The sequence below is a fragment of the Leptodactylus fuscus genome, chromosome 10 (assembly GCF_031893055.1).
Source record: "Leptodactylus fuscus isolate aLepFus1 chromosome 10, aLepFus1.hap2, whole genome shotgun sequence".
Lineage (NCBI taxonomy): Eukaryota > Metazoa > Chordata > Amphibia > Anura > Leptodactylidae > Leptodactylus > Leptodactylus fuscus.
In genome coordinates, this window is record NC_134274.1 from 71,255,494 (window position 1) to 71,280,605 (window position 25,112).

Sequence of the window (25,112 nt, forward strand, 5' to 3'; positions counted from 1 at the left end):
CTACCAGGAGCAGCTCCACTCTAGTCACGACCCTGGTAATAGAGCAAAGTTGTACAGAAGGTCGGAGCGGTGTCAGTGTCAGTGCGCCTGTGCGGGGTGTTTGGACTAGTAAAGCCTGGCGTATACATGGCTGAGGCCTATGCGAGTCCTGAGAGGCTTCTCTGTATGTTACACGGGCTGAGACCGTGACGGTCAGGTAACCTCATTGGTATGAGAGAACTGGGGGTCATGACCCGGGGGTTCATTGGTCTGATTCTGGGCAGATCATTTACATAAATGGGACATTGATGGCCATTACAGTCACATTACAGTCACACCTGTGACGTCTCCGCTGTTTGTACAACAATACGCCCCAATGTCTGACTGAGCCGTGTCCGCTGTTTACCTCAGAGGAAGATGACATGGCAGCTTTGGCCATGACGTGATGACGCAGAGATGGAAGAAATCCTTCAGGCTTGGCCTTTTTATTAGAGATGAGCGATTACTGTTCGCTCGCATTGAAATGAATGGACGTAGCCGGCATGCGGGGGGTTAAGCGGCCGGCCGCCGTCAAAGCGGAAGTACCAGGTGCATCCATTCATTTCTATGGAGCGTGCTGTTCGGATCAGCTGATCCCAACAGTACTCGCTCATCTCTACTTTTTATGACCAGTGTGTCAGGGTAACTTGTGTATTGTGGCATGAATGAATGAAGGTGATGCGATCTCTAGTCATGCAACGTGTCGCCATGTAGCACTAGTCCCAATGTGTCGCCATGTAGCACTAGTCCCAATGTGTCGCCATGTAGCACTAGTCCCAATGTGTCGCCATGTAGCACTAGTCCCAATGTGTCGCCCTGTAGCACTAGTCCCAATGTGTCGCCCTGTAGCACTAGTCCCAATGTGTCGCCCTGTAGCACTAGTCCAAATGTGTCGCCCTGTAGCACTAGTCCCAATGTGTCGCCCTGTAGCACTAGTCCAAATGTGTCGCCATGTAGCACTAGTCCCAATGTGTCGCCATGTAGCACTAGTCCCAATGTGTCGCCATGTAGCACTAGTCCCAATGTGTCGCCCTGTAGCACTAGTCCCAATGTGTCGCCCTGTAGCACTAGTCCCAATGTGTCGCCCTGTAGCACTAGTCCAAATGTGTCGCCCTGTAGCACTAGTCCCAATGTGTCGCCCTGTAGCACTAGTCCAAATGTGTCGCCATGTAGCACTAGTCCCAATGTGTCGCCATGTAGCACTAGTCCCAATGTGTCGCCCTGTAGCACTAGTCCCAATGTGTCGCCCTGTAGCACTAGTCCCAATGTGTCGCCCTGTAGCACTAGTCCAAATGTGTCGCCCTGTAGCACTAGTCCCAATGTGTCGCCCTGTAGCACTAGTCCAAATGTGTCGCCCTGTAGCGCTAGTCCCAATGTGTCGCCATGTAGCACTAGTCCAAATGTGTCGCCATGTAGCACTAATCCAAATGTGTCGCCATGTAGCACTAATCCAAATGTGTCGCCATGTAGCACTAATCCAAATGTGTCGCCCTGTAGCGCTAGTCCCAATGTGTCGCCATGTAGCGCTAGTCCAAATGTGTCGCCATGTAGCGCTAGTCCCAATGTGTCGCCATGTAGCGCTAGTCCCAATGTGTCGCCCTGTAGCACTAGTCCCAATGTGTCGCCCTGCAGCGCTAGTCCCAATGTGTCGCCATGTAGCACTAATCCAAATGTGTCGCCATGTAGCACTAATCCAAATGTGTCGCCATGTAGCGCTAGTCCAAATGTGTCGCCATGTAGCGCTAGTCCAAATGTGACGCCATTTTTCTGCTAGTCCAAATGTGAAAAACCTTACTGTCAAAGGAAATACAGGTGTATAAATTGCAGGTACCCTATTAGTCAGTGCAGCCAGAGGTACCAATTTTACAGGTCACAAAACCGCGAGTGTAAGGCTAATGCCCCACGTAGTAAACGGCAGCCAAAAAGCGCTGCGGAAAAAAACTTTTCACACAAAGTTCGTCGAGTTTTCCTCTGTGAACTTTCTGCTTCCGTTATATTTATACAGAATACAGCAGCCTTTCCATAGGTAGAATTGACATGCTGCGATTTACAAAAATGTGAGCGTGTCTGCTGCAGATATTTTTCTGCAATGTGTGAATAGGATTACCCAGAATCCCATTCACTTTGTATGGACTATAAAATGCTGAGGTTTTTGCCATGGCGTGGGGCCCCAATGTAAAGGGCTACTTACTCTCTATACAAGGTCTCCTGCAGCCTCCATGATCATGACAACTGGGATGTTTTGCACCCTAGTTTTGGATAGAGTTCATCCTGCCACTCCATTCAAAACTGTGATAATTAAAAAAAGAAAAGCCCCCTAGTTCTCGTGATTTATGGGGGTCTCCACCCCACGTTACCTCTATGCCTTAGATAATTGACTCTGAATGAAATATCCTTTTAATGATCGCTGTGAATCCTATGATCAAGTGCTGTATGGATATTATATAAACTGCGATGCAAGGACTTGTCTCTTATAGCAGAACTAAACTATTGAATAACTTCAGATTTTCCGCCAGCATCGGTGGTATTATTAACCTTATATACAGTATTGGCCCCCCTGCAATTCTGTCGGATAATACTCGTGTTCTTCCAGAAAATGATTACAAGCACAAACTCTTTGGTATTAATATCTTAATGGGGGTCTGCCTCCAGGCAAATCAGCTCTTCTCAGGCCAGTGACCCCATAGTCATTGGTCACAGAGTTGCAGAAGCTCTTTCCCATTTAAGTGAATAGGACTGATCCCTACTACCAAGTACAGACACTATACACCGTGTGGTGCTGTAGATGCCACAACACTTGCCCAAATGTCCTTTTCACACAGCCTATTGCTAGGGGAGCTGGGAAGTAACGCCAACCCTTCTATCGATTACCTATCCTTAGTATAGGTTATCCGTATCAGAATAGCCCCATAAGATTATTTCCATAAATCGTAAAATATTCCTAATTTGCATTTGTTCTCCTATAGGAACCAATGACATTTCTGCGTCCCGCCTTTCTGAGCCGTAGTCTTTGCACTGAGAATCTTCAGAAACTTCCAAATAAACTTCTGACCAATGAGACAGAGCAAAGGTGTCGTCAGATCCTGAGCAAGAACGCAGTACCGCAGAAGGCGTCAGCAGGTGTCCTGGTGACATTGTGCACCGCTGGGGGTGAACCTGCCTTTCTCTACACCCTGAGATCCTCCAAACTCAAAGGGAGACATAAGGGAGATGTCAGGTGGGTGTCCAAAGTTTTTAAGGCTCAGAAAACCCCATATACTTTCTAGTCAATGAATTTACTGGTGGACGTCCACACAATGTTACCGCTCCTCCAGAGTCAATGTTACAGCTCCCAGAACATGCAGATTTATTTGTGTCTGTCTCCAGTTTTCCAGGCGGCAAGTGTGATCCATCGGATGGAGATGTGATAGATACGGCATTAAGGGAAGCACAGGAGGAGCTCGGGGTAACCTTGTCCCGCAGCACAGTCTGGGGCCCAATGAAGCCAATTACAGACTGGGTAAGAAAAAGATGGATTAAGCCTAAGGCCCCACAGGCCGGAACCGCCGCGCTAAGGCGCAGCGGGAACAAGTGTGGCGTGAACGCATCGCGGTTCTTACCGCAGCACTTTGAACAGAAAGTTCACAGAGTTTTCCTCCGCGGACTTTCTGTTACCATTATATCTATGGGAAAGCCGCCGGCGTTTACGTAGATATAATTGACAACGGTTTTGGAAATTGCAGCGTGTCCGCGCTGCAATTTTTTCCGCAAAGTGGGCATGGGATTCACATGAATCCCATCCACTTTGCAAGTACTGTAAAACACTGAGATTTTTCCCGCGGTGTTTCCACTGCGGCCAAATCGGGGCATTTCTGGTCCGTGGAAGAAGGATTTAAAGACCTGTTCAGACAGCAGAATTTCCTTGCAAATTTAAAGGGATTCTACCATTAAAACCCTTTTTTTGTGGATAAGACGTTGGAATAGTCTTTAGAAAGGCTATTTGTCTCTTACCTTTAGATGGGATCTCCGCTGCGCCATTCCTTAGAAATACTGTTTTTTACCGGTATGCAAATTGGCTCTGGCAGTGATGGGGGCGGGCCCCAGCACTGGAAATGCGATGGAGGTGTCCCCACTGCTGCTCGAAAACAGGCTCCAGCGACGCCTCTATCTTTTGCTAGATCCTTCCCGTCTTTCTTCGGCGTCACCTCCGACGCCTGCGCAGTTTGCTCTGCCACTGAGACACTAGTAGAGCCGACTGCGCATGCGCACAATTGCAGCGTCGGAACTATGGCCACGGGCATGCGCAGTCGGCTCTGCTGGTGTCTCACTGGCAGAGCAAACTGCGCAGGCGTCGGAGGTGATGCCGAAAAAAGACGAAGAAAGAAGGGGAGGATCCAGCCGAAGATAGAGGCGTCGCTGGAGCCTGTTCTCGAGCAGCAGTGGGGACGCCCTCATCGCATTTCCAGCGCTGGGACCCGCCCCCATCGCTGTGAGAGAACTAATTTGCATACCGGTAAAAAACGGTATTTCTAAGGAACAGCGCAGTGGAAATCACATCTAAAGGTAAGAGACAAATAGCCTTTCTAAAGACTATTCCGACGTCTTATCCACAAAAAAAAAGTTTTTAATGGTAGAATCCCTTTAAGCCCTCGAATCCACTTACCCTACTTTTCACAGATCACAGACAGCCTTAAGGAATTCTTTATTTAAAAATTGGGGGGTGGGGATTTTTGATATTTATGACTCATCTTCAGCACAGGTCATCAGTATCACATCGATGGGGTTCCAAAATCCAGACCCCACACAGATCAGTCTCCAGTAGCAAAACCTATACAGGGAATGGAGCAGGAAGCCGTGTACAATCCTGCAGCTCTGCTCCCATTTAATAGGATCAGTACTGTAGTATTCTGGCAGTTCAGGCTCTGGCACTTGAAGGCTGCGGACCCCCAACCCAGTCTGATACTGATGACCTTGCGGATAGGTCACCGGTATGAAAAGTGTCCTCAGGCCGCAGAAACCCTATATGTGACTTTTATGAACACTCCATATTAATTTGTATTAAAGGGGTTTTCCAGAATCAGCATGTTGATTGGATCATGATAGTATAGGTCATCAGTATTAGATGACTGACACCATAGGCTTCCAATATTCTGATCTCGAAATACCTATCTGAACACTGTTGCCGAAAAGTGCACCTTCTAGTTAGCAGGAACGTTTGGGTTAATGAAAAAACCTTCATCAGGATTATTGTTAGTGCATATGTAGAGGCCAGCGATCCATGGCGCATCCTTACCCTCACTATGAGATCCACTTTTCACCACGGATAACGAAGGGTTAACATCCACTTGAAGCAGAACCACGTACTGACATACGGGAGTGCGCTGTCCATAGATATGTAACTAGACGTGACAAGGTGTTTGGGCAGATTTCTGGGGCTCAAAGGAGAAACCAGAACAATGTAAGTGCAAATACAAGAGGGGGAGTCCATTGAAAATGGTTTCCAAAGCAAAGTCCCCTGGTAGCTTCTGAAATCCATTTCTCCTTCTGTACCTGCAGACAGGCATGGTTATAGTGCCAGTCCTAGCCAACATAGGATGTCTGGAAGGTCTGTCAGTGAATCCCAATCCAGAAGAGGTGAGTACCGCACTCTTATATAGTTATGTCTGGAGTAATGTGGGGTTGCTTTATTTTCTGTAGGACGTGATACCCATGTCCATTCGAGGAGGCTTGAGTGTTCTCTCATACATGTCACATTCTTCCATCATCGAGTGGCTGCAGCAGATTCCTACAAAATCTGTATGTGTTACCTATTAACTTTTGCGAAGGGGCAAAATCTAATGCTAAACCTTTGGAGGAAAAATACATTGTGTGTGAATCCACACTTGACCCTTTATAGTCTCCAGCAACTGTTCATAGGCACCGCTTCACTGATTCTGGAACAGTTGGAATTTTTCCTCTAGCCCTCACCATTCTTGAGCAATTGGTGCAGTTAATTTTGGTACCTGCTATGCTACTTAGGCTCTGTACTGTCAGGTGTGTGATGTCAGGCAGGGGGTGTGACTCAGAGCTCCAATCAGAGGCAGCCAATGTCAGAGCTCAGAACCACACCCCTTGTCTGCCCCTACCTGGCACCGCCCTCCTGACAGTACAGAGAGGCACCAAAACTAACAAGACAAAAGGTAAGTTCAGACAGAGTTTTTTTTTACACTGGAACCTGAGGCAGAGGCCGCCTCAGATTCTGGACCAAAAACCGGGTAGCAGCAACTTAAAGCCGGTGCACTACACCGGCATCCAGCCGTGCACTCCGCTCCGGATTCGGCCTAATGAATGGGCCTTGTCCGAAGGAGGGAGTGTCTCCAGGCCGAAACGCAAGGCGAAACGGCCTGAAGAATGAGCAGCTCGCTTCTTTTTTCCAGGAGCCGGAAGAAACGGCTACGGGAAAAAAAGACCTGAGTGGCTCCCATTGATTTTAATGGCAGCCATCTTTTTGGTCAGGATTTTGAGGCAGATACGGCCTCAAAACCCTGACCAAAAACCTCCGTGTGAACTTAGCCTTAGGGTATGTTCACAGAGATTTTGCAAGTTTAAGAATTAAGAAACTTTTGACATGTTTTTTGTTAAAGTTTTTTACGTCAGCACACTGTATAGACTTCACTTTGCATCAAAAACTAAGTTGTTGTTTTCCTAGCTTTTTTCTAGGGATTTTGTGCATCCATTATACCTATACTGAAACTGCTGCCGTTTCCAAAGATATAATTAACATGCTGCAGTTTCGTAGCGTCCGCTGTGTATTTTTTTTCCCGCAAGGTGTAGATGAGATTTGCTAGACTCCCATCCACCTTGCAGTGACTGTAAAAAGCCACATTTTTTCCCATGGCATTTCTGCCCCATGATGACGTTTTTTGTTTTTTTTTCTCAATCTGAAAATTGAAAAATATTTGCTTTTGACTCCCATCGAAATAAATGGGAGGGAGATTCTGAGGTGGATTTCACCTTTTCATATATTCTTATTGCTCAGGAATGGTGGGGGCTAGAGAAATTCCTTTGCTGGAATTTTTCTATTAATGGAAGCAAAGAGCTGGACTTGGTGAAAGGTCCTCTTTACATGAGTATGTCATGGTGAATACATAAAGATTTGGTTAGACATCGCATCCGTAGTAAGAGAAGCACAAAGAGGTAATAGAGCAAAACTCGGCTCCTATTCTTATTCATGCTCTTGTATGTTCTTCTAGGTGGAATCGCTGCTCACACTCCCGCTTTCTCTGGCATGTACAAGCACTAGTCATGGTTACACGTGTTTCCGCCATCGTGGGCGCTATGCTTACACTCTACCAGTCTTCCAACTACCAGGACACAAGGTGTGGGGCCTCACGGCCATGATGACAGACTCTGCCCTTTCCATGTTGTTCCCCGGCTCATATCGCAGTGCTCTCAGTGGCTTAAGAACTCGATGACCATCTTCTTTACCCAGAAAACCGTAAAGCTGCTCTGCCTCAAATAAAATAGAGTTCTTACCCATCATTTAATCTCCTTTCTATGGAGTTTATTGAAACCTCGAGACAAGAACTCAGTTTAGAAAGTTCAGGTTTATTAGCACATAAATGGAGGTTCAAGCAGTATTCCTATAAATAAAACCGATGCTGCATTGTATACAGGGTCTTGCCCCTCTCAGCTGCTGGCTTGTTGTCTCTTGGCTGCATGAAACTGTTTCATACGTTCCTCCAACTCTGGTCGAAAGTGGCGGATCAAACCCTGAAAGAGACAAGTGACGGGTTATAGTGTGTTCTGGAGAATACGAGTGCAAAGGAGGTAAGGGTGTTCAGCAGCCTACCGGCCTGTATGGTTATCCTAGGAGTGGATGGAGAAACCTGCACGTGTGTTGTCTTCTCTCCACTCCTCTGAGACGTGGGTCAGAGACGGCCAAGTTTATGATGGTTTCAGCAACTCTAGACATGCATTTGCTGTATTGTCTAGGAGCATTCAGGTTTATAACCCAATACCAAGAAGTTACCAAATATAAACTGCATATGGTACTTGGCAAAGAAAGTTGTTACCTGCACCGGCCAAGCAGCTCCGTCTCCCAAAGCACAGATGGTGTGGCCTTCAACCTGTTTGCTGATTTCCCACAACATATCGATCTCATCTGGACGGGCATTTCCTTGACACATTCGCCACATGACTTTGTTCATCCAGTCAACGCCTGGTGGGGATTCACAAAAAAATGCTCAAATACCTTCCTTGCATATAACTAAGTGAAAGCATATAAATAAATACCCAAGTTTGGCACTCATCACCGCCATAAACAGTGCCAGAAGAATGGAATTGGAAGAAGAACAAGGACGAAAAAAAAGTTCCTTGAACAGGGCTGAGATTCAGCTGTCATCCACATGGAGAAAGGGGAGCAATTCCCTTTGTTTATATCCTCTAGGGTCACGATTGGCCAAAGAATCTAAGGTATGAGATGGCTGAAATAACTGAGCTTTATGAACTCTGGCCACAGGAGACAGCCATGGTGATGCCTTCTTCATCACAGTTCTGTACCATGATGTACAGCAAGAGGTTAAAATATACCTCCAACTATAAAACAACGTTTCATTAAATGTATAGTACAGGTGAATATATAAAAAAATGTGTTTACATAGAAGTCTATGGAGTGCAGAGGAGGAGGCTATGTTTCGAGATAAGACTACCACTGCAAAGAACCATGCAGTAAATTAGTTATCCTCCTCCTCGCCTCTCCATAGAAATAAACAGTCTGAATGGTAGAGGAGGAGGAGGAGAGCAGCCTTATTTGTAGAAAAGAATACGTTACAAAGTTCATTTACGAAGTGGTTTATAATTGGAGGTACGCAATAAAAATGTAAACCTCTGTTCCTGTATTAAGAGTTTCCAAGACTCGAAATAACCGCTGCATCAGGGGTCAGCAACCTTCGGCTCTCCAGTTGCTGTGAAACTACAAATCCCAGTATGCTCTATTCACTTCCATGGGAGTTCCAAGAACAGCAGAGCAAGTATGCATGCTGGGAGTTGTAGTTTTGCAACAGCTGGAGAGCCGTACGTTCCCTACCCCTGGGCTATATGATGCAGATCCAGTGGCTGCAGCAGAAGATCTGTGGAGTCCAATCCCCACCGACAAGATACTGATGGTCTATCTTAAAGAGATCTTATCATTTAAACACTTTTTTCTAGCTGACACGTCGGAATAGCCTTAAGAAAGGCTCCTACCTTTATCGGTCGCCTCTGGCCCGCCGTTCGGCAGGAATTCCGTTTTTTGTCAGTATGTTTTTACTGGAGAACTACAGGAGCGTACCGTGCAAGAGCGGAGTGTGACCCCAGCCGGAAGAAGACGCGGTTGCTGTTGCAGATAGAGGCGTCGCTGGAGAGAGTTCTCTGGCAGCATTGGGGACGCCCCCAGTGCTGTCTGAACGCGGGGCCCGCCCCCAGGGCTGCGAAAGAACTTATTTGCATATCGGTAAAAAACGGTATTTTTACCGAACAGCGGGCCGGAGGCGACTGATGAAGGTAGGAGCCTTTCTTAAGGCTATTCCGACGTGTCAGATAGAAAAAAAAAGTGTTTAAATAATAGGATCCCTTTAAGGCTATGACACTACGTGACTTCATAGATCCTGTTGAGTTGAACGTAGAAGAAGGAATAGGTCGGTAACTTACCTTCTCTGCAGGGAGTGCACTGACCACAACTTTCATGTTTGTAGAATTCCATGAGACGTGCAATGGCACGAACAATGTCTGTCTGTAATAGAAGAAGTGATTAGAAGTATTCGTCTATACCAGGCATGTCAAACATGCAGCCCTTTACAGGCATATCTGCGGCCCGCACAAAAGTCTCAAACTTTGTCTCTAAAGTTTAGAGACAAAGTTTGAGACTTTTGTGCAGGCCGCAGAGGTGCAAAACTCACGCTGCTACTCGTTGCTGTGTAGACGTGATGACGTCACATCGCGTCTACAACTGTTAGCGCGCGCGAGAGAGAGTGCGGCGGGGGAGCGAGGACTCTGAGTCGTCAGAAAAGGTAAGTTTAATGTGTGTACACATAGAGGTGGAACGTGAAACTGGGGGCAGATGAAGGAGGGGATGGCATGACACTGAGGGCAGAGATGGAGGGGACATGAATCTGGGGGCAGAGATGGGGGGCATGAATCTGGGGGCAGAGATGGGAGGGACATGAATCTGGGGGCAGAGATGGGGGGGACATGAATCTGGGGGCAGAGATGGGGGGGGACATGAATCTGGGGGCAGAGATGGGGGGACATGAATCTGGGGGCAGAGATGGGGGACATGAATCTGGGGGCAGAGATGGGGGGACATGAATCTGGGGGCAGAGATGGGGGGGACATGAATCTGGGGGCAGAGATGGGGGGGACATGAATCTGGGGGCAGAGATGGGGGGGCATGAATCTGGGGGCAGAGATGGGAGGGACATGAATCTGGGGGCAGAGATGGGGGGACATGAATCTGGGGGCAGAGATGGGGGGACATGAATCTGGGGGCAGAGATGGGGGGACATGAATCTGGGGGCAGAGATGGGGGGACATGAATCTGGGGGCAGAGATAGGAGGACATGAATCTGGGGGCAGAGATGGGGGGGGCATGAATCTGGGGGCAGAGATGGGAGGGACATGAATCTGGGGGCAGAGATGGGGGGGGACATGAATCTGGGGGCAGAGATGGGGGGGGACATGAATCTGGGGGCAGAGATGGGGGGGGACATGAATCTGGGGGCAGAGATGGGGGGGACATGAATCTGGGGGCAGAGATGGGGGGGACATGAATCTGGGGGCAGAGATGGGGGGGACATGAATCTGGGGGCAGAGATGGGGGGACATGAATCTGGGGGCAGAGATGGGGGGGACATGAATCTGGGGGCAGAGATGGGGGGACATGAATCTGGGGGCAGAGATGGGGGGGGACATGAATCTGGGGGCAGAGATGGGGGGGGACATGAATCTGGGGGCAGAGATGGGGGGGGACATGAATCTGGGGGCAGAGATGGGGGGGACATGAATCTGGGGGCAGAGATGGGGGGGACATGAATCTGGGGGCAGAGATGGGGGGGGCATGAATCTGGGGGCAGAGATGGGGGGGGCATGAATCTGGGGGCAGAGATGGGGGGGCATGAATCTGGGGGCAGAGATGGGGGGGACATGAATCTGGGGGCAGAGATGGGGGGGCATGAATCTGGGGGCAGAGATGGGAGGGACATGAATCTGGGGGCAGAGATGGGGGGACATGAATCTGGGGGCAGAGATGGGGGGACATGAATCTGGGGGCAGAGATGGGAGGGACATGAATCTGGGGGCAGAGATGGGGGGACATGAATCTGGGGGCAGAGATGGGGGGGACATGAATCTGGGGGCAGAGATGGGGGGACATGAATCTGGGGGCAGAGATGGGGGGGGACATGAATCTGGGGGCAGAGATGGGGGGGGGGACATGAATCTGGGGGCAGAGATGGGGGGGGACATGAATCTGGGGGCAGAGATGGGGGGGACATGAATCTGGGGGCAGAGATGGGGGGGCATGAATCTGGGGGCAGAGATGGGGGGGCATGAATCTGGGGGCAGAGATGGGGGGGACATGAATCTGGGGGCAGAGATGGGGGGGCATGAATCTGGGGGCAGAGATGGGAGGGACATGAATCTGGGGGCAGAGATGGGGGGACATGAATCTGGGGGCAGAGATGGGGGGACATGAATCTGGGGGCAGAGATGGGGGACATGAATCTGGGGGCAGAGATGGGGGGACATGAATCTGGGGGCAGAGATGGGGGGACATGAATCTGGGGGCAGAGATGGGGGGACATGAATCTGGGGGCAGAGATGGGAGGACATGAATCTGGGGGCAGAGATGGGGGGGGCATGAATCTGGGGGCAGAGATGGGAGGGACATGAATCTGGGGGCAGAGATGGGGGGACATGAATCTGGGGGCAGAGATGGGGGACATGAATCTGGGGGCAGAGATGGGGGGGGCATGAATCTGGGGGCAGAGATGGGAGGGACATGAATCTGGGGGCAGAGATGGGGGGGACATGAATCTGGGGGCAGAGATGGGAGGGACATGAATCTGGGGGCAGAGATGGGAGGGAAATGAATCTGGGGGCAGAGATGGGGGGACATGAATCTGGGGGCAGAGATGGGGGGACATGAATCTGGGGGCAGAGATGGGGGGACATGAATCTGGGGGCAGAGATGGGGGGACATGAATCTGGGGGCAGAGATGGGAGGGACATGAATCTGGGGGCAGAGATGGGGGGACATGAATCTGGGGGCAGAGATGGGGGACATGAATCTGGGGGCAGAGATGGAGGGGACATGAATCTGGGGCAGAGATGGAGGGACATGAATCTGGGGGCAGAGATGGAGGGGGGACATGAATCTGGGGCAGAGATGGAGGGACATGAATCTGGGGCAGAGATGGAGGGACATGAATCTGGGGCAGAGATGGGGGAACATGAATCTGGGGGCAGAGATGGGGGGACATGAATCTGGGGGCAGAGATGGGGGGCATGAATCTGGGGGCAGAGATGGGGGGACATGAATCTGGGGGCAGAGATGGGGGGACATGAATCTGGGGGCAGAGATGGGGGGACATGAATCTGGGGGCAGAGATGGGGGGACATGAATCTGGGGGCAGAGATGGGGGACATGAATCTGGGGCAGAGATGGGGGGACATGAATCTGGGGGCAGAGATGGGGGACATGAATCTGGGGCAGAGATGGGGGGACATGAATCTGGGGGCAGAGATGGGGGGACATGAATCTGGGGGCAGAGATGGGGGGACATGAATCTGGGGGCAGAGATGGGGGGGACATGAATCTGGGGGCAGAGATGGGGGGGACATGAATCTGGGGGCAGAGATGGGGGGGACATGAATCTGGGGGCAGAGATGGGGGGGACATGAATCTGGGGGCAGAGATGGGGGGGGACATGAATCTGGGGGCAGAGATGGGGGGGACATGAATCTGGGGGCAGAGATGGGGGGACATGAATCTGGGGGCAGAGATGGGGGGGACATGAATCTGGGGGCAGAGATGGGGGGGAACTTGAATCTGGGGGCAGAGATGGGGGGGGACATGAATCTGGGGGCAGAGATGGGGGACATGAATCTGGGGGCAGAGATGTGGGGACATGAATCTGGGGGCAGAGATGGGAGGGACATGAATCTGGGGGCAGAGATGTAGGTACATGAATCTGGAGCAGAGATGGAGGGACATGAATCTGGGGGCAGAGATGGAGGGGACATGAATCTGGGGCAGAGATGGAGGGACATGAATCTGGGGGCAGAGATGGAGGGGGGACATGAATCTGGGGCAGAGATGGAGGGACATGAATCTGGGGCAGAGATGGAGGGATATGAATCTGGGGCAGAGATGGGGGAACATGAATCTGGGGGCAGAGATGGGGGATATGAATCTGGGGGCAGAGATGGAGGGACATGAATCTGGGGGGACATGAATCTGGGGGGAAGAGATGGGGGGATATGAATCGGGGCGGCAGAGATGGGAGGGACATGAATCTGGGGGCAGAGATGGAGGGGACATGAATCTGGGGGCAGAGATGGAGGGGACATGAATCTGAGGGCAGAGATGGAGGGACATGAATCTGGGGCAGAGATGGAGGGGACATGAATCTGGGGGCAGAGATGGAGGGGGGACATGAAACTGGGGGCAGAGATGGAGGGGGGACATGAAACTGGGGGCAGAGATGGAGGGGGGACATGAAACTGGGGGCAGAGATGGAGGGGGGACATGAAACTGGGGGCAGATGAAGGGTGTATATGTAAACAGATAATTTTCTTTTATGAAACTAACAAAATTTTCTCAGAGAACAAGGCTGACTGATCACCACTTATCATCTTTGATCATTTCAGCCTGATATACCAACAATTGTTAGCACAAAGAGGCGTCAGGCCTCAGGACAAAACACTAAAAAAGATTGAAAAAAATGATAGCAAATAAATGTTTAGTTTTTAATTGCTGTATTTTTGTTAAATATATTAGTTGCTGTTACATATTACTACGTCATATCTTGTTTTCATGACTGCTGTTAAAATACGTGTGTGACATTAGCTGCTGTGTGCGGCCCTCGCAACAACCTCTTGTTATTCATGTGGCCCTCGGGGTACCCTGAGTTTGATATGCCTGGTCTATACAATCAGTGAACAGCTTCTTAGTGACACTTACTGATTTATTCATTACAATGACAGCTGCTGTGCCAAGACCAGTCTGCGCCTGCACCAAAGCATCAAAGTCCATGAGGACATTGTCGCACACTGACAGAGGGATGAGTGGAGTGGAGGAGCCGCCTGGGATTACTGCGAGTAGGTTGTCCCAACCTCCGATGACACCACCTACAATAGTCAAGAAAACAAAATTATTCACCAACAGAACCCGATACTAGAGGGCCGTTCACATCATGCTTTGATGAGCTGTTTGATCATTTTTACAGATATAAAATACTGATGCTAAAAATAGCTGAAAACTGATGAGCATCCAATAAGAGTAAGTGATTTGTCCGGGGTAAAATTATATTTGTAATCTAAACTAACACCCCCACCTTCTAAATTACTTAGTGTACCAAAAAACTATGTTTACCTAGATAGCTGGGGTGGTCATGTGACTCCCCAGGCACATTATCTGATGATGTTCTGGTTCCGGAAACTGGACGTCACCTATACTAATCTCTCACCACATCATACTTACCGATCTTCTGGGCACAGGACATCCCTTCTCCTGGACCCACATCTGCACATTAGAGTTGGGGGCTGACATGCCAGAAGTAGTGACATCCCATGCCCAGAAGGTCCAGACCAGAAGACTGGTAAGTATGAATGGGAGGGAGGGGGGTTTGAGTTAGGAAGGGCTAGTAGTGGGCAGACTAACTATGGAAACATTGAAGAGGCTTTGAGTGAGAAGAGAACGAAGTGAGAAAGGAAGGGAGTGTGAGTCTGCTCTGAGTGAAGTCAAGGCATCATGGTATTTGTAGGAAAACACAGAATAGGAAGACGCCATGTAAGCAAATGCAGAAGATGCCAGGAGCTCACAGAGAAACCCAAAAATCCTATCCTATCCTACTAATCCTACTATATATACTAATACTAATATTAAAAGTTTGTGGGTTTGTGTGTTTGAATGTTTGTTCCTCAATCACGCAAAAATGGCTGCAGGGATTTTGCTCACATTTGGCACATACATACCTTGGGACCTGGAAAGAAACATAGGTTATGTATTCAACCGATACATGCCCACACCTTGCGACCGCTAGCCCCGAACTCGCCGAACTGCAAGGCTAACAGAGCTGAGATGACGTCATCCACTCTGGCTCAGGCGCTTTGTGATAGGATTGCGGGATTATGTGAGCAGGGCTACGAATGCTGGACACGCTGGTGAACATGGCGCCTACTCCATGCTCCCGAGCTTTGCAGGAACCCGTGCGTGCATTGGCTGTGCTCCTCTGTGACTCCGACAGCGGACTGTACTCAGCCGCATCTGCCGGATGTGCAGTGTGGGTTCAGTCCGGACCGTGGTGGCACAAGGAGCTTGGGGGCTGCATGATGCTGGGGCCGCGAGGAGGTGGGGGGAATACAGGAAGGGGGGCAGCGCGGCTGGGGAAAGTGGGACTGTTGAAAGGAATGGCCGCTGACGAAGTCGCGGGAAATGCCGCGTAGAGGTGAGGGGAATACAGGAAGGGGGCCAGGGCGGGGGGGAGCGGGACTGTTGACGGGAGTGAGCGTGCCGGAGGGGGGCGCCGTGGACGAAGTCACGGGAAATGCTAGTCACTGATATTTTGGCCTGGAATACCCTTTTAAATAAAAATGGATCAATTTCTGTAGGACAGAGGTAAAGACAACCACACTTTTTAGATCTCCAAAAGAAAAAAATAAGCAGATGGTTATCAGTTTTTAGCATCTTTTTTTTTTTTGTGTGTGTGTGTATCTGTAAAACAAATCAGTTAAGCTGAACAAAATGTGATGTGAACAGCCCCTAAGATAGCAAGTCCTCCTTACACAGAATATGGAGTCAGTCCACCCCACGTACCTGCATGTCTTTCTATAAGTTCTTTCAGCGGGATGGACATCTCCTCCTCCACAGTGCACGGTTTGTTGACGTGGCCAGAGATATTAAAAAGTTTAGTTCCAGAATTTCTTTCCCGGCCAAAGCTGGCAAACCAGGAGCCGCCACGGCGGCAGATAGTGGGGGCCACGGAAACAGTTTCTACATTAGCAACTGTTGTCGGACAGCCAAAAACACCTTTAAGAAAGCAGACAATTTCCACATTAAACACTTGGTAGACTTCTATGTTCTTCTCCTTTAGGCACATCTCTGGTGAGATATGTCATATGGCACAAGAACCACATTTCTAGGTTTTATAATGACGGAGATAGAAGTGTCTGTCAGAAGCAATGAGGATTTCTAATGATAACAGGGGCACAAGATTTAATGAAAAGGAGCCAAAAATCTGTTAATAAAGTATATTACAAAATGACTTGATTTCCCAAAGGCTGGCAGAAAGTCTAAAGATTTTTGAGTTTAGTTGTACTTTCATGGGTAAATGTTATCCTATTCTGTGAGACAGCGAACCCCTCAAAGTCCCCCTGCCATGACATGGAGTTGTATGCAGTAAGCCGGCGTCATCATTCCATAAAGAGTCTTTGTATAAAAGCTAAAGATAAGAAAAGCGTCCTACCAACATCTGCAGGGAATGGAGGCTTGAGGCGCGGCTTTCCTTGCTTTCCTTCAATACTCTCGATCAAGGCTGTCTCCTCTCCGCAAATATAAGCTCCAGCTCCTCTCACCACAAACACGTCAAAGTCATATCCTGAGCCACACGCGTTGCGTCCTATAAGACCTGCAGCATAGGCTTCCCGGATGGCCACCTGTTACAGAGTAAGCATCAGGAGTTAAAGAAGTCTTCCAGGGTACTGCAGCACAGCCCAATAAATAAGTTGTCCAAGACTACATAGTGATGGCCTGATCTGTACAGAGTGTTGGACCCACCACGTCGTATTGATGACCAGCCCAAAGGGTAGGCCACCAATATCTGAGTCGTGGTAAACCCAATTCACGAATTGCAATAACAGGAACAGCCGCACATAATGGAGGGGGCCATGGTGCCGTCTGTGTTGTGAACTACAGCTCAGGTAATGAATCTCACATCTTCATTTGTTAGTCTAATATTTGAGGAAGGTCAGATATTCCACCACAAATCTGCATGATATGGATTTCACCATTTTGCAGTTTAAATGGTAGAATCCATGACCTTTCCAGAACAGAATGGGCACGCTCTCGATTTACAAGCCCTGAAAATCCACCACATTTGAACAAGGCCAAAAGGGGGTTACCTGGGACTAAAAGAAGAACCAACACAAAAAAAACACAACACTTAAAACTAAGGCCCCATGTAGCAGCCCACAGCAAAAAAAAACCCTGCTGGAAAGTTGCAGTGGCAATGTATCGCGGTTTTTCCCATGAAAGTCCGCAGAGGTTTCCTCTGCAGACTTTCTGCTTCCTTTATACCTATAGGGAGACCGCCGACGTTTCCGTAGGTAAAATTGACTTGAGTGCAATTGACACGTAAAATTGCAGCATGTCTGCTGCACGTATGTTTCTGCAATGTGTGGATGGAATTCATTAGAATCCCATCCACTTTGCAGCGACTGTACAACTGCGTTTTGGTTTTTTTTGCATCACGTGGGGCCCCGGCCTAAAATGCTTTACCAAGAATATCTTCACCCTTCTTCTACAGGTTATGGAGTACAGCTAAACCCCATCATATACTATACCAGATAACCCATAAGCCCGTGTTCTGAACCTATCCTGCTTGGAGTTTGAACAAAGAACATGCCAAAAGTTTACCCCAAGAAGGAGACGTCAGTGAAAATGCAGAATGGGTAGTTACTTTAAAGCGGCTCTAACTCTGGAGCCATGGGGGGAGGCAGCTTGAAAATAAGCCCAAGATCCTGTCTGTATACCCAGTAGATGCTGAGATATCAATGGCATTGCATAGAACTCACAGCTTTCATTTCAAGCTGGCAGGGTGCAGTGTTTCAGCATGTGAGCTATTTCCTAAACTGACCAAGGCAAAAGATCTACTACCCACTTCTTGTGGGCGGGGACGGGCGTGTGGGCGGGGTCGGGCTTGTGGGCAGGGTCGGCGCAGAGCGTGAGACAGCGGCGTTCTGTGGCTGCCCAGGGATCCCCGGTGTCTGCTTTTTCACAGCGCAGGCTGAGCGTTATCTCCGTAGATGACTCTCAGCCTGCGCTGTGAAAATGCAGCACCCCGGCCCCCTCCATCCCTAAGAGCAACCTGCAAGTGTCCGGAGTGCTTGTTCACAGCACAGGCTGAGAGTCGACTCTCAGCCTGCACTGTGAACAAGTAGACACCGGAGATCCCTGGCTGCATCCCGCGATCGACCCATACGTCCTTTGTGATCGACCAGTAGATCGCGATCAACGTATTGGGCACCCCTGCTCTAGGGGAAGGACTACCATGCTGACTGTTACCCAAGTGGGTGGTTTTTTTTTTCTAACAAACTAAACAAAAATTTCCCTTTGTGAATTATGAAAAAAAAAATAAAAAAAAAATGATATCACATCATTAACTTCATCATAAAATTCACATGCCAGAATACTTTCTATTCAAAGAAAGCAATAAACCTGACAATTTGTATGTACACCCACAAAATACAAGGTCTTAAAAGGCTATGAAAGGGGTAAAATGTCACTGATTTAAGGCGAAGATAGAAGCTGAAACATCAATTCACACCTGACCATTACCTGAAGGTTTGAGGCCTCGTTGTAGAACTCCCCTCTGATGTAGATGTATGCGGCCCGAGCCCCCATGCTGCGACCGGCCACTAGACATCCCTCAACCAGCTTATGTGGGTCGTGCCTCATGATTTCACGATCCTTACAGGTCCCCGGCTCCCCTTCATCTGCATTGACCACAAGATACTTGGGACTAAAATATCAAAAATGAGAATTACTATTAAAAAAAAAAAATCTGGACAATTTATATAAATGTCAATCCCCAAAAACAACGCTATAACAGCAACCACTAGCATTCCGCATGTGGACCCGAAAGACGGAGACCCTATTCACTTGAAAAGCGGTTACCTGCAGAAACCTGTGTACCCCATAGACCGCTGGTTTCACACTGAAACCGACGGAGAGGATTTTTTGAGCGGAGACTTGTGCACGGATCAGAGGACAGTGTGCATTTTATGGCTGGAGCAATGAACCATTATTGCCTTCTAGGACTAGCTGTGCCACGCCGGCCCCAACATAGGCCATAGCTGTGATGGATCAGGTTGCATGTGGAATATTACATAAGCTCAAAGCAAAAAGATCTCAAGAAGAATTTATTATTGGCAAGTGTAGATGAATACTTGGCCAAATACTTGTATGTACCCTTGTTTAACAAAAAAAACTGCTGTATGTGCATTAAGGGGAGTCACTAGAGATGAGCGAACACTGTTCGGATGAGCTGATGCGAACAGCATGCTCCCATAGAAATGAATGGAAGCACCTGGCACGCAGACTTTGCCGGCGGCTGGCCGCTTAACCCCCCGCGTGACGGCCGCTTCCATTCATTTCTATGGGAGCGTGCTGTGAGTGTGCTGTTCGGAACGGCTGTTTCGGAACAGTGTTCGCTCATCTCTAGGAGTCAACAATGACTGCATCATGTGCCAGGGGCTATTTTTAGGAAAGGAGCAACAGGGCTGTCCTTGGAGAAAACTGAATGACAAGTGTCCGGCCCCTGAGAGCCATGAAACCGAAGCTTACCGTCCATCAGAAGGCTTATTCATAAAACTCCATTTCAGGCCTGTTGGGAACCCAGCGCCCCCTCTTCCACGCAGCCCTGAAGTTTTGATCTCCCCCAATATCCAATCTACTCCTTTAAGAAGAATTTCCTTGGTCTTGTACCAGTCGCCACGGCTCACAGCCCCCTTCAACCTGCAGGAGGAGGGAAGAAGACAGGTGGTTATGGAGGAACTGTACAGCGGCGGCAGGATAATACCGAAGACAATAGTTAGGTTAGCTGGTTACCTCCAATCATGTCGCCCATACAGATTGGTAAAAATCCGATCTTCGTCACTCAGGGGGCCAAACTTTGTCTTTTTTGGTGCCTGGTAATGTATATAAGCAAAAATGGTTTCTTATTGTTGTCCAAAGCTGATCTTGCTAAACTCTATTCCTGACAATAGTGAACCAAGACCGAAAGTCGCTGATTTTAAGAAAAATAAATAAATAAAAATCTTCCTAATCGCCAGAAATTCTTGCTTACAATATAAAGTTTCCTTCAGTGTAACTGGATATTAAGCTGTCCAATGCTTACCTGTTCAGGTGCTGTAGCGTTAAACCTGACGATGGAAAGAGCAGGGGTGGGGGAGGGGAGGGATGAGCGAAGGACATGTCGGAGAGACAGCATCATCCTGGCAGGAGGCCTAGAAGAGAAATGGCATTGGTGGTTAGTCTGAACCCACTAACAAAATGAATCTCAACCTTGACTGGCTAACAAGGCCTGGGGTGGTAACAGGCTCTACTGAAAGCTGAGGGAAGACGCACCACTTTTTGGAGCAAAACCATTCTCATTGGAGAGATGGATCGGTGCTGATGCAATAGGCGTTCTTTCACTGCATTGGATAAACCTGCTTAGGGCGGGTTCACACCTGCCCCCGTGTCCGCTTTAGCCTATCCAGCTGGGTGTCCTGCCCCGAGAAACTGGACAGGGGACGGAAACCCGGCAGTCAGTTTTCAAACCCATTGAAGTGAATGGGTTTGAAAAGTGAGCGTTCCCCACATCATATGACCCACATATCCATGGCCGAATCCTTGCCTCTGTCATGTAACATTCAGTGGGCAAGCTCCAAACCCATCCAAGCACTGTTAGGCTGTAGACACACAGGGAGCAGCAATATCAAAATAGCAGATTCAATTTCTATAAAAATAATCCACATGCTGCGAATAAAACCGAGAGGGTAAAGTGACCTCTGCTGCAGGTTCTAACACTGTGATATGTCAATTTATGGTGCAGTTTCAAAGGTTGGAAGTTGTGGTAGACTGGTGGCAATTCCTGAAGATGAGCCACAGCAAATAATACAACAAACACACAACAAAACACCGAAATTGAGCTGGCTTCAGAGGAACACGATGCTTAAAGGGATTTTCCCATGAATATAACTAGAGCTGAGCGAGTAGTATTCGATCGAATACTCGTATCGGTCGAATACCACGCGGGAAAATTCCATTGAATTCAATGCAAAAACCTCCTTGTGCTCCTCGTCCTGTTACTTCCGGAACTTGGAGGAGCCAATGTGTCGAACTTTGGTTTCCATGGAAACCGGAACAACTTTCCTGTTTTTTCCCATAGACTATAATGTTATTCGATCGAACACTACTTGCTCATCTCTAAATATAGCCATATTTAAAGGGATTCTACCATTGAAATGAATTTTTTTGGCGATCACACGTCGGAATAGCCTTTAGAAAGGCTATTCGTCTCTTACCTTTAGATGGGATCTCCGCTGCGCTGTTCCTTAGAAATACCAGTTTTTACCGGTATGTAAATTAGTTCTCTCGCAGTGATGGGGGTGGGCCTCAGCACTGAAAATGTGATGGGGGCGTCCCCACTGCTGCTCGAGAACACGATCCTGTGACGCCTCTATCTTCTGCTGGATCCTCCCCATCTCTGTCGTCTTCCTTTGCGTCACCTCCGACGCCTGCGCAGTTGGCTCTGCCAGCGAGACTCCAGCAGAGCCTAGTGCGAATGCCGGCCGGCAGCCATTTTTGGGACTACAAGAGCAAGAGCGGCCTCCCAAAAATGGCCGCCAGCCAGCATTCGCACTCGACTTTGCTGGTGTCTCACTGGCAGAGCCAACTGCGCAGGCGTCGGAGGTGACGCAAAGGAAGACGACAGAGATGGGGAGGATCCAGCCGAAGATAGAGGCGTCACAGGATCGTGTTCTCAAGCAGCAGTGAGGACGCTCCCATCATATTTTCAGTGCTGGGGCCCGCCCCCATCACTGCGAGAGAACTAATTTACATACCGGTAAAAACTGGTATTTCTAAGGAACAGCGCGGTGAAGACCACGTCTAAAGGTAAGAGACGAATAGCCTTTCTAAAGGCTATTCCGACATGTGATCGCCAAAAAATTCATTTCAATGGTAGAATCCCTTTAAGTTTGACAGGCAGAGTGCTGGAGTCCCGGTATATCTCCCCAGATTTTTGACATATGTTTGGTCCAAGGCGGGTCTTGAGTAGGCCTCAGTCCTCAGATGTCCTGGGCTCGTTACTGGCCCATAAAAGGCTGCAATTTAGAGCAGCCCCTGGGAGTGAGAGGAAGCATCTGGGTCTGTCCTGCTATACTGAGAGTCCGGTGAGACTGTAATGTACTACTTTATTTTGTTTGTGTGGTTGGTAGTATGCCACACTCATAGTTAGTTTTTTGGGATTTTTTTTTTTTTTACTGTTTAGTTAGGCTGGTCTTACACGACCGTAGTTTAAGTCCGCAATTGAGAGTTTTCAATTGCGGACCATTTGCGGACACATTATAGTCAATGCGGCCTCGTACACCACCGGATATTTTGTCCGTGGTGTGCCGGGCCGCAACCGAGGTCCGCACTTTTTGGAACATGGCCGCAATTCACGGAACTGCACGGACCCGCCCATGGAACTCTACGGGCGAGTGCGGCAGCTCACAGACATCTGCGGAGTGTAATTTGATGATCAGCAACTAGTGTTGCTGATCAGCAACTTGCGGACTGCAAATGCATTACGGTCGTGTAAGACCAGCCTAAAGTTCTTTTGCCTTAAGTTAAGCCTGTGTTTATTTTTGCTTATTCCATACCTTACGTAAAGGTTTATTTATTTTTGCTGTTTTTCAAAAAAAAAAAAAAAAAAAAAAAACCTGTTCGCACCAGACATTGTGTCCCTGTCTCTGACTGGTTGGGTACACACCATTGCTGCTACCGAGCTACCTTCCCCATAGTAGCCACAAATGTAGAAATTTTAATGATTTTTGTACCCATCTTGGTGGTGACATCTGTTGTCTTGATCAGTTGCCAATGGATACGACCATGAATGCAGGAAGTGTCTATGGTCTGACACCCAGCCATGATTTCCTTACTGTGGCCGTGTGTTTGTCTCACATACATTGTGTCCCTGCCTGATAACCCGTCCACAACAAGGAAATCATGGCTGCGTTTCTGACAGGTGTCAGATCATAGAACTGTCCTCCATTTGTGATTCTATCCATTGACAAATGACTGGGGACGTCCCCAATGCTGCAAGAGAACTCTCCAGCGCCGCCTCCATCTTCTTCAGGAACGTCCTCTTCACGCGTCTTCTTCCTGCGCTTACACAATACTGTGTAAGCGGCCATTTTCTGGTGGCCGGCAGACATGCGCAGTAGGCTTTGCCCAAGGCCTAGAAGTTTGAAGCCTGCGCAGGAAGAAGACGCGTGAAGAGGACGTTCCTGAAGAAGATGGAGGCGGCGCTGGAGAGTTCTCTTGCAGCATTGGGGATGCCCCCAGTGCTGCGAGAAAACTCATTTGCATACCGACAAAAACCGGGATGTCAAGTGAACGGCGGCGCGCAGAAGACAACAAAAGGTAGGAGAATAATAACCTTTCTTAAGGCTATTCTGACGTGTCAATGAGAAAAAATTGAGTTTGAATGATAGGATCCATTTAATGTAGCCTACCACAGCTACTAGTGTACATGTCCCAGGGAAAGGGTAAGAGTCCTGCACACCACTCCATCCTAAAGCGGGCGCCTGCCAGAGCACTGTAGGGTCATTTAATAGGGCAGCAGATCGATCCCCCATGGGTTGGTGTTGCACAGATACAAAGTGATGTACAAAGACTACTGAGCAGACGCAGCACCAGGACATGGCGGGAACACTATAGGATTACTAGCTTCCCATATGATACATATATATATAATAGATCTCTCTATATCACACTGGATCCTATAGGATTACTAGCTTCCCATATGATACATATAATAGATCTCTCTATCTCACACTGGATCCTATAGGTTTACTAGCTTTCCATATGATACATATATATATATAGTAGATCTCTCTATATCACACTGGATCCTATAGGATTACTAGCTTCCCATATGATACATATATATAATAGATCTCTCTATATCACACTGGATCCTATAGGATTACTAGCTTCCCATATGATACATATAATAGATCTCTCTATCTCACACTGGATCCTATAGGTTTACTAGCTTTCCATATGATACATATATATATAGTAGATCTCTCTATCTCACACTGGATCCTATAGGTTTACTAGCTTTCCATATGATACATATAATAGATCTCTCTATCTCACACTGGATCCTATAGGATTACTAGCTTCCCATATGATACATATATATATAATAGATCTCTCTATATCACACTGGATCCTATAGGATTACTAGCTTCCCATATGATACATATAATAGATCTCTCTATCACACTGGATTCTATAGGATTACTAGCTTTCCATATGATACATCTACTATATATATATATATATATATATATATATATATATATATATATATATATCACACTGGATCCTATAGGTTTACTAGCTTCCCATATGATACATATATATAATAGATCTCTCTATATCACACTGGATCCTATAGGATTACTAGCTTCCCATATGATACATATATATATAATAGATCTCTCTATATCACACTGGATCCTATAGGATTACTAGCTTCCCATATGATACATATAATAGATCTCTCTATCACACTGGATCTGTACGATCTGCTGACCAGGTCCATGTATTCCCACCATTCTCTCCTATTAGTAGGTTACTTCGCAGTCTGCAGTTATGTCACTGACATGGAGCCTTCCCTTCTCCTCCCAGCAGTTATGTCACAGCGCCCTGGTTACGTGGCCACCTCACACACACACAGCCCGGGCTCCACCATGTCTGACTGACCTCACCAGCCCCCCGTCACTTATACACGAGCCTACGACACCCCAAAACTTATAGAACAACATGTTTATAGAGTGTCACCTTCAGCAGCGGCCAACGACACAAGCTCCTCCTCTTCCGGGCCAGGCTCTTAGAA

The 25,112-nt window shown here is 48.2% G+C and overlaps 2 protein-coding genes across 5 annotated transcripts; one reads left to right on the forward strand and one right to left on the reverse strand.

Annotated features, from left to right (window-relative positions):
• On the forward strand, positions 1 to 7,571 carry NUDT8 (nudix hydrolase 8). 3 transcript variants are annotated; one of them, XM_075257756.1, is made up of 5 exons: positions 1 to 35; positions 2,985 to 3,235; positions 3,385 to 3,517; positions 5,554 to 5,631; positions 7,230 to 7,571. In XM_075257756.1, exons 2-5 carry the CDS (start codon positions 2,991 to 2,993, stop codon positions 7,449 to 7,451), a joined length of 678 nt encoding a protein of 225 aa, XP_075113857.1. In that variant the 5' UTR covers positions 1 to 35; positions 2,985 to 2,990; the 3' UTR covers positions 7,452 to 7,571. The 3 variants fall into 3 exon arrangements, with proteins under 3 accessions (XP_075113857.1, XP_075113856.1, XP_075113855.1); XM_075257755.1 differs by lacking the exon at positions 1 to 35 and adding an exon at positions 48 to 208; XM_075257754.1 differs by lacking the exon at positions 1 to 35 and adding an exon at positions 48 to 196.
• NDUFV1 (NADH:ubiquinone oxidoreductase core subunit V1) lies at positions 7,565 to 25,112 on the reverse strand. 2 transcript variants are annotated; one of them, XM_075257742.1, is made up of 11 exons: positions 25,058 to 25,112; positions 20,352 to 20,460; positions 20,063 to 20,142; positions 19,799 to 19,969; positions 18,791 to 18,974; positions 16,701 to 16,890; positions 16,052 to 16,264; positions 14,198 to 14,364; positions 9,667 to 9,748; positions 8,052 to 8,197; positions 7,565 to 7,749 (listed from the first exon to the last, which is right to left on the reverse strand). In XM_075257742.1, the coding sequence occupies exons 2-11, from the start codon at positions 20,445 to 20,447 to the stop codon at positions 7,666 to 7,668; spliced, it is 1,413 nt and encodes a 470-aa protein (XP_075113843.1). In that variant the 5' UTR covers positions 20,448 to 20,460; positions 25,058 to 25,112; the 3' UTR covers positions 7,565 to 7,665. The 2 variants fall into 2 exon arrangements, with proteins under 2 accessions (XP_075113843.1, XP_075113842.1); XM_075257741.1 differs by having other exon boundaries at positions 24,980 to 25,066.

Coding starts and splice junctions, on each gene's coding strand:
- NUDT8 (XM_075257756.1), top strand. CDS start 2,991: ATGACATTTCTGCGTCCCGCCTTTCTGAGCCGTAGTCTTTGCACTGAG. Junction 3,518..5,553: donor TGAAGCCAATTACAGACTGG/GTAAGAAAAAGA, acceptor CTGTACCTGCAG/ACAGGCATGGTTATAGTGCC. Junction 5,632..7,229: donor TGAATCCCAATCCAGAAGAG/GTGAGTACCGCA, acceptor ATGTTCTTCTAG/GTGGAATCGCTGCTCACACT.
- NDUFV1 (XM_075257741.1), bottom strand. CDS start 25,041: ATGTTGTTCTATAAGTTTTGGGGTGTCGTAGGCTCGTGTATAAGTGAC. Junction 19,970..20,062: donor TATGGGCGACATGATTGGAG/GTAACCAGCTAA, acceptor CTCCTCCTGCAG/GTTGAAGGGGGCTGTGAGCC. Junction 16,265..16,700: donor TCCATTCCCTGCAGATGTTG/GTAGGACGCTTT, acceptor GCTTTCTTAAAG/GTGTTTTTGGCTGTCCGACA.